Consider the following 9,152-nt stretch of genomic DNA (forward strand, 5'->3'; position numbering starts at 1 on the left):
AGTGTTGAGAATCTAAAACGGTTTGTGGACATTTGTTGTTTAAATGGTGTGGAGTTGAATATATTGGGTGGATGTTTGTTTTCCAATCTTAGGGTCTTGGGTTGAATTCTTGTCACGGTAACAGGATTTTCTCTTACGACGAAAACAAATCCACTCACTAAGCGTCATAATAAGATAAGTCTTATGAAGAGCATCGTGTGTGCATGTTTGTCTTGTGACGGATTGCCACTTGAAAAGTGATTCACTGTTCACTGTTTGTCATATCCTTGGCCCTAGTGCCTAAAGCTGAATAAACACTGCCCGATCAACAATGGCATAAAAATATGATTTAAAAAAAAAACTTACCCCAGCCAGAAACCAAATACAGACTGAATTTTTCTGAAAAGCAGTTGACTTGTCTACTGCCATTTTTTTCATTTCCGTCACTATCTTGAAACGCAAAGTATATATGAATAGCTCCAACAAGTAACCAGTTGATTACTGACAGGAATGTTGTATGTAAGTAGACTCCAACATACCCACATGCTGTCTGCAATAAACACATTGCAACATAGTTAAAGTCTGGTAAAAAATCTCTAGCAACAACAGAAAACGTTGGAACCGGCAATGAAAAACAGTACTGATAGTTATGCGCTTTGAGATTGTTTGCATAACATTCGTTATGTGATTTATTATTTACTCTAGCTTAAAGTCCTGTCCAGACTATCACATTATATTTTACAAAAAAACGTGACATGTCTAAATATGTTCACAATGACATCTTATCATGACCATATATAGCCACAACATGACTATATATGGACATACAACAGCTTTTTGTCAAAGTAAATTTGATAGTGCGGACAGACCGCAGATAGTTCAGTCGGCTAAACTGGTGGTAACCACTCGGTTGAATTCCCATCGCTGCACAGATATTCTTGTGTTTCAGCTGGAGGGCTGAAATGCAAGTTTCGAAAACGCACTGTCTTTTGGATGACCCATGTGTACGTTAAAGAAGGCAGCACACTCTTCAGAAAAGGACCCCACTGGAAATAGTTGGTAATCACACCAAATAAATAAATAGAAGAAGAAGAAGGCCTAATATACCTTGTTATCGTGCAGTATTCCAGAAACGATCAAGCCTATGCTGTTGAAAACAACAGCCAGGCAAAGATTCAAGTTGATGTTGTAAAAAACGGTCTTCAGGCGACTGCAATTGAACAGTTGCTATATTATTAAATCATATCATCATTATCATTATGAACAATAATTTGTATAACGTAATGCGCAAATGTGCATCAGAATAGGCAAGCAAGAAAATTGAACCACATGGTTCTAGACATCATGCTTATCATCATTATTATGATCATCATCATCGCTATCATCACCACTCTTACCATCATCATCATCATCATCATTATGATCATCATCAACATCATCATCACTGTCAGCTGTTAGTCAGTCCATTGTTGGACAAAAGCCTCACAATTTTGAAGCCATATCTCTTGCTATGTTTTAATTTTTCACTTTTACCAAATACCTGTCTATGGCTCTCCCACCCACACCTCATATGTTTCTTCCTAATTCCCCTATTATCCACAATTGTAACATTACCTTGTGCATAAATAATAGGCAATCAACACGGTCAATGGGATGATTGAAACTGCCGAACATATCCTGAGTATCCATGTAATTCTGACTTCATCATCATTGGAAATCTTAAATTATAAGTGAATAATTTTTTTAGAAATGCTCTCTGTATTGAGCTTTTTAATAGGGAACATTCAATTGCACAACAGTAAACTCATAAACGCAATGACGTCACATAAACTCATCTGCGCAGTTTACGTTGTCGTCTAGAAAGCAGTTTGGCCTACGGTACCTAATTCTGCAAAGAACGCAAGAAAGTCACGGATGAGTAAATCCGTTTTAGGGACACGTAGTCGCGCAAATTAAAAGCTCCTTAATATTAAAATACAGATATGAAAAATATGAAAAAATGGTCTCAATTTAGCGGGCCTTAGAATTAGAAGAGTTTTCGAATTGAAAGGCGGACTGTAGCTTACTTCTAAAAAGACAGACTTCCATCTGGACAAGGTCTACGCCCCTATTTCAACAACCTCAAGTTTCATGGTTTATTTTTTAAAATTCTAATAGGTCTAATGAATTTTTCCAATATGTTTCTATCGAAGCCTAAAAGGGTAAAAATTCCTAGTATAGTGTTGTATTATGGAGCTTCGCATTTCCGTCTGTAAAATAGAGCCTAGGCCTATATAAAACCGTTTTAACTGACCTTTTCAAAGTTTTGATCAACTTGATAACTTGACCAATCAGGCTTTGTTATTGTTAGAGCAAGTAATGTGCGCATGACCCTCAAACACGTATATTTACAAGCATTTAAGCTGGCATTTTATAGGACCTTAACATGCAATATCCAATGGGAATAGTCCGTTAAACAGAGTATAGACAACTCTATTATTATTAGTTTAAAAGTTTACCGTGCGCTTCGGCTCCATGAATATTGCGAACGAGGTGAGGTGATAGCAGTCACACGTTGTATAATTTTCGTTGCTCTCTTTGACGTCACACCCATCCTTGTCCCATGCCCCGTCACTGTTATTAACTCCAGGTATCCTACACATCATTATTTTATGGGAGTTAGCCAAATCAAAATTAAAATCAAAATAAAATTCATATGAAACTTTGCAACGGTGCCAGTTGTATTACGAGCACGTTACAACCACTAGTTTTAAATTTATTAACTACTCGTACATTATGTGGTTAAAAGCAAACACTGAAAATATAAGATATTATTTAAAAATTTGAAACCTTAAAGCGATAGACTTGTTAGTGTTTTGCAAGATGCTAAGTCGTATAGTAGGACGATTTATGTAGGACTATTCAATTGAATAAATAGTAGAAGAGAATAAGAAGGGAAGAAGGAGCGGTTTTATATGTAGTGACAAATAGAGTGAATTCGTTATAGGCTTTCAAGATTCAAGATGCAAGATTCTTTATTCCTTTCGGAAAATCAGTTGGTACATCACATCGTAAAAAAGTGCAGGACTAATACAAAACAGCATCAACAATATAATTATAATTATGCCACAATCCAGGGTGATAATAATGTGTTGTGAATGCGCTTACGTATCCGAGATCAACATTTTACCTCAAGTCGTAATTCCAAAAAGCACACACAGGTACGAATGTCGTTTGGTTGTTGATTTCCTGTGGGGACTAGATTCAATGTTAAAAGAAATTGAAAAAAGAAAAGAAGTATAAACACTTATTTGTATAGACAAAGTAAAATGCATGATAATGTTAAAAAATAGCCGTTCATGAAGAACCCGTGCTCATCAAATATAGGCCTAAATATATTTGTAAAAATTAGTTACCCTAAGATGCTCCATTACTAGCGTGAAAGGATGGTATAAGTTCATTCTCAGTGGTGGATTGACAGTAATCGACATGATTTTACTATTCAGTACAGATTTTTGCTCCTCTGTTTTGTAAAACCTGTAGAAGATAATTTTAAATAGAGATAGGTAAACACATATAGAAGTGGTTACTATTAAGGAATGCTTTTAAAACTAATTCACTAACAATATCAATGAATAATTCCAGGGCAGAGACTATCAAAAGAGGAAGAGAAGATGAATAAGAGAAACACATCTCATAAAAACGGGTTGTATAGTGAACATACAGTGCACATGACTACGTCGAGGGTCAAGTCATATAAACAATCAATCAGATAAGTCATGGATGTATATCTATATAAAGCGTTATTACGTTGATTTTACTGTATATAGAAACCGTGTAGTCAACCAGAATTTTCAATGAATGGGCCATTCCACTAAGTTCTGTCCCCTTTGATATTTTTCTGATCCACAAAACAACAGTGAAAACTTACTATACGTAAACACGTATTTGTGGGACACATCCCTGGGCTTATTTTTATTTTAGTTAGTTGTTAATTTTAATTGGCAGTCCAGAAAAGTCCATTGATGACCGATACAGATAATAAACAAGACTACCCAATATGTCTGTATTAGAAGCTTCACTTACTCGTCACTGGTCACGTTAGGAAACACATTTTCCAAAGACTGGTATAAAGTGAACACAATCGATGCGACTTGTCCTTAAAATGTAATAATAATTAGAGGGGTAAGTCCACAGTTACGTTATCATTTGAACTCCAATGAATTTTCCAACTACATCTATTTGCTAATTTACATTGAGGTATTGATCTGTTTGAACCTTGTCCATTCGATGACAGACGGTACCACCGCCACCACAATCATGAAAGTACACTTTTTTTGTCGTGCTTGGGTAGGAGATGGAGTAGAAAAATATAGTAAAACAGACGGGTTGCCTAATTGAGATTATAATCAATTTTGATGAAAAAGAAATGGATGTCCAACAAACGTTGTATTCTCAAACTCTATGTTTAATAAAAATTCAAACCTTGTCTTGTAAATGTGAAGAAATTTCTAGGTAGTTTGAAACTGTTAGTGTTTGTCTGCCAAAATTCGCTTGAGTTTGTGTCAGTTGATGAATTTGATGAATCTTCGTTGAAGAAAGGATAAACATAACCGTCGGTTTCAAACGATTCTATCGGAAATGATCGAATTTCCACCACTGGAATAAAATTTATGAACGTTTTATTGTTTTTAGATTACGCAAAGCAGTAAGTGAAATAACATTATATAGCTGATTATATTCCATTTTCCATAAAAAGAAACTACTGCAGTTATTTTTAAGTTTATCAAAGACTACTACCGCTTATCAACTTTAGATCTTACCAATTTCCGGTGAAGTAAGAAGCATGTAGTTATGTCCTTCGTCACCCCTAATATGTGTAGACATTTTCATTGTGTAATGGTCTAAATCTTGAATGAGACTCGATGAGCCTGGTTGGAGCTGAAGATAAAATATAATATTTTGACTAGAATCTTTTAATTATCACCGAAACCAACCATTTATAAAACAATTTGGAGAAAATTCCTTTTTAATGATATATAAAGTTAGATTACCAGTCGGTCTACATACCTTTTGCAAGGCGATCCACTCTGGTTCGTTTTGTTCCTCTAGAGTCTGGCTAACAATTGTTAGGTAGTCCTAAAAATTATTCAACAAACTTAAACATTGTGCATCCAAATATTATTTTAATTAATGCCTACAACACTTATTTGTATATACCTGTCTCTTATACACATCTAGATGTGTATAAGAGACAGGTAAAACCTGTAGAAGATAATTTTAAATAGAGATAGGTAAACACATATAGAAGTGGTTACTATTAAGGAATGCTTTTAAAACTAATTCACTAACAATATCAATGAATAATTCCAGGGCAGAGACTATCAAAAGAGGAAGAGAAGATGAATAAGAGAAACACATCTCATAAAAACGGGTTGTATAGTGAACATACAGTGCACATGCTACCCACCGATTGCTTCTGGATCTTCTCCGAGGAGAATGGAACTGGTATCCAGATCTTCGTCAGTGATGGAAGGAAAAGCAGTATTAGGAAGAAGGAAGAGCAATTCTAAGAGTGTGAAAATGTTGACCAAATCGGGATTCAAGTCTGGGACCATCTGTTGTCTATGTAGACGCCTTAAGAAACACTTGGCAACAGGGACTTCATTGTCCCTTAAAGACAGCATAGGTCTCAGGTTCGAATACCGGTTGTAGCAACTTGTCTTCATACTAGGTAATTCAGTAGTAAGTTTACGAGATTATTGTGGCATTCAATGTTGTACGAAATAAGACAAATATATTTACTCATTAACTGTCCGTCAATGAACAGAGCTATTCCATATTGCTCGCTCCATGAGAATCCTACATTACTCCACGTCTTCTCAACGAATGGGAATGATGTTGCTGCTTCCCATTGGAAGTTCTTTTTCTTAGCTATTGCTGTTATGGCCGTTCCGTTGTACCATACGGCAAATCCAGTCGATGTATTGTTCTGAGCCCCGGAACTTGAAAATACCAAAGAATAACATTATTGATTTATAACAAACCGTTAAAGGAAACTCATCAACTTAACTGAAGATTTGATGATGCATTTACTCCTGCGAATTACTACAGGTTAGGTATGATGATGGAGATGATGACAACGATGGAACTGGTGAGGATGATGGTGATGATGATGAAGATGATGGCAAGAATTATGATGAGGATGAAGATGATGATGGTGATGATGGTAAGGATGATCCTGAAGACGACGATGATGGTAATGCTGATGATGAAGATAATGATATTAATGATGATAATCATGAAGACAATTATGATGATAATGGTGATGAAGAAAACAACTTCAATTTCACCTGATAATGTAGCCACGCCCCTCGCTGTTTGTTTCTGAATTTGTAAATTTGTCAGTAGCAGGTAAAAACCACACAGACATCGTAACTCCAGCTGAGGAACACTGTTCAAGGGTGCTTAAACAGAGGTTATCATAATCACCTATAAAAGAATAATATACGCATTACTTTTGTATGCGCATACTCCAGTTTTTGTACGTCATTAATTACAATATGATTAATGATTTGGAAGACACCATAAAATAATAAGGATCGCCTGTTAACCACTAATTACCACCTAAAAAGTAATTCTCACGTAGATGAGACAGTTCAAGTTGTTAAATTAAAGAAAAACATTTGGGTTTGTGCTGAGGACGCTGTGCGATTCTGTAGCGACCCACTAACTGGTCTTGTTTCTTGCAGGCCTACTTACCCATGTCAATGTAGCTATATTGATTATGTTCTTGATCTGTTGTATAGTGCAACACATAGTCGAGCTGAGTCTCGTTCGAAGCCTCTTCCGTTTCAATGACGTAATATTCATCCGCAGTATCATATTTAACATTTTCTATGTAGTAAATAACATCATAATAATAATGACACTAGTGCAATTAAAGAACACTTTAATACATCCAAAGAAAAATAATATAGCGACATAGTTTACCGTCAGTTCCACTGAGACTCTCTACATCCGGCAGATCTTTGACGTCATGTGATAGGTACAGCTCAATATCATCGTATTCTGCTTTAACGTAACTTTCATTCAATCCGCTTACTTTGCCAAGAACCATCTCGCCATTGAATTCTTTAGATCGGCCAAAGGCTGAAAATGTTTCCTTTTAAAGGAAATGGTCATAATTGAAATAATTTTTGAGATCAATCAGATTTAAATTCGTCACAAAAAACCCCATTAATATGATCAGTAGTGTGGTGCATTTATGATAGCCTATACATAATGTGTTGTTATTTACCTGTGCGGAAATTGCCTTGCCATTAATTGAAATCGACAACCCATTTTCAGCAGCCCAAGTTAAACCGAAACGGAACCATTCATTATAAGTTGTGTTTTCAGCTGGGATATTCACCGTCCACACATGAGTGCCGTTTGCCACTTCAGCGAAATATGAGCCCGGACATTGCTGAATCCATACACCCTTGGCTTTTTAGATAATATACAATAAACAATCTCATAATTGCAAGATAAAGAAAGAAACTGCATTGCTCACTTTTTGTATACGCAAGTTATTCATTTTCAATTAGAATAATAAGTATTTTTCGCGCCAGAAAAGAGACGCACATTTTTATTTCTTTTATTAGATTCTTTAATTGAATGTTTATCAATCTTAACGATATCTGTATGTCTGAATTATTTTGTTCAATATTTCCTTAGTTAATAATTCATTAGTTAATAATTTTTAAGTGAGCTATTTAACGTTTTGTTTGAATGTAAAGAATTTAACAGATTTAATTACATTATATATGTTATTTGACATTCATTCACATTTTTTGCTTATACCAATTTGTTTCTTACTTGTGTTCTTTCCGCCAACACTCAGTACATGACCGATTTTGTTGGTGTCGACAAATTTAAGCCATAATGATAAAGCAAATCCGGAATTACATTGGCTGGGGTCCCCCGGACACGTGTCGAAATTTCCGAGAGACACCCAGCCCGTAACGCCATCTGTTGCAATTGCTCTCCCTTCTTCTGTTCTATCCATAACGTAGCGGGTACCGTTTGTACTAACAGTGTATGGATGTACAAGACTCAATGCGGATTCAAACAGCCAACAGTAAGTAGCTTCGGTGACACACGTGAACTGTGATTCTAGATAACAACAAAATTCCTTTTTAATTCAAACTTTAAAAGCGAAAATCTGTGTATTTTATGTTCCTAGTATACAATGGTAGTGTCAGTTTACATAATGAATAATGATTGTTTTAAAACAACCACCGGAATTGACCTTTCCGCTAAGCCCCGAACATTTAATATTGTTGCTAAGGTTCTACGAATGAACAGTATAAAAACATACGCAAACGTGCGTTTGTGAGACAATGTGTGTGTTTGTGAGACATGCACGAAATCCTGCCCTGTTCTGATTGGTCAATTGTTAAGTTTGATTGACACACCGGAAAGGTCTATTCTTGAGAAATAAATAAGACTATGTTAAATATTATCGCTTTATCTTTACATTATGACTGTAACTGTAGCCTAACTTCATTTGAAAAAAAAAATATTATCTAAAATCTACGTTTGACTATTAAATTTTATAAAATCTTTTCATATCTACACAAAATTTATACCGAATATAATCAAAATGTTACCATTCGTTGCTTACTTGTTACTCCGAGAAACTTAGCCGAATTTCTTGAATATGTGAATCGTTCCCAGAAGGCAAGATTAAATATATTTAGGACACCAGTTTGGCTGCCGATTGCGTCATACGGAGGTAAAGTATTATTTATGATCTCTTTAGAAGAATCTGCTAAGATCCCATTTATGTAAACATCAAGACTTTTCAACTCACTCCACGTCATTGCAAAGTTCGCCCACTCTCCTGAATTTAACCCACTCTAAACAAGTAGAGTTCAATCAATCCATGAATTATAATTTTCAAATCAAACATATTTATGGAATATTTTACCAATATATCAAAAAAATAAATTTGCTGTGATTTTAAATAATAATAATATTAAAAGAAACATGATATGTATGTTATTTGTAATGAAAAAAGAGCAAAACATACGGTATCCGTCCGTGCTTCTATTATATCATTTCCAGAAACTGTACAAACTAGCATATCATCTTCAAAGCTCATTTTAATTCCGCTTGACCTAAAATTAAATAAACCAATAATATATATA

The 9,152-nt window shown here is 35.1% G+C and overlaps 1 protein-coding gene across 1 annotated transcript in view; it reads right to left on the reverse strand.

Annotated features, from left to right (window-relative positions):
* The window catches only part of LOC117105010, a 32,479-nt gene that overhangs the window by 9,739 nt on the left and 13,588 nt on the right, over window positions 1–9,152 (reverse strand). Inside the window, exons 13-30 of the mRNA XM_033245996.1 lie at window positions 9,035–9,122; window positions 8,627–8,861; window positions 7,819–8,115; window positions 7,259–7,446; window positions 6,952–7,123; window positions 6,721–6,855; window positions 6,312–6,450; window positions 5,714–5,963; window positions 5,029–5,097; window positions 4,782–4,899; window positions 4,444–4,617; window positions 4,045–4,117; window positions 3,375–3,495; window positions 3,149–3,216; window positions 2,478–2,613; window positions 1,594–1,697; window positions 1,087–1,189; window positions 346–529 (exon numbers count right to left, since the gene is read on the reverse strand). Coding sequence (XP_033101887.1) covers window positions 346–529; window positions 1,087–1,189; window positions 1,594–1,697; window positions 2,478–2,613; window positions 3,149–3,216; window positions 3,375–3,495; window positions 4,045–4,117; window positions 4,444–4,617; window positions 4,782–4,899; window positions 5,029–5,097; window positions 5,714–5,963; window positions 6,312–6,450; window positions 6,721–6,855; window positions 6,952–7,123; window positions 7,259–7,446; window positions 7,819–8,115; window positions 8,627–8,861; window positions 9,035–9,122 — 2,654 coding nt within the window. The remainder of the gene's footprint in view (window positions 1–345; window positions 530–1,086; window positions 1,190–1,593; window positions 1,698–2,477; window positions 2,614–3,148; window positions 3,217–3,374; window positions 3,496–4,044; window positions 4,118–4,443; window positions 4,618–4,781; window positions 4,900–5,028; window positions 5,098–5,713; window positions 5,964–6,311; window positions 6,451–6,720; window positions 6,856–6,951; window positions 7,124–7,258; window positions 7,447–7,818; window positions 8,116–8,626; window positions 8,862–9,034; window positions 9,123–9,152) is intronic.

Source organism: Anneissia japonica, unplaced genomic scaffold (genome assembly GCF_011630105.1).
Source record: "Anneissia japonica isolate Jap-2015-1 unplaced genomic scaffold, ASM1163010v1 scaffold640_len1575945_cov177, whole genome shotgun sequence".
NCBI lineage: Eukaryota > Metazoa > Echinodermata > Crinoidea > Comatulida > Comatulidae > Anneissia > Anneissia japonica.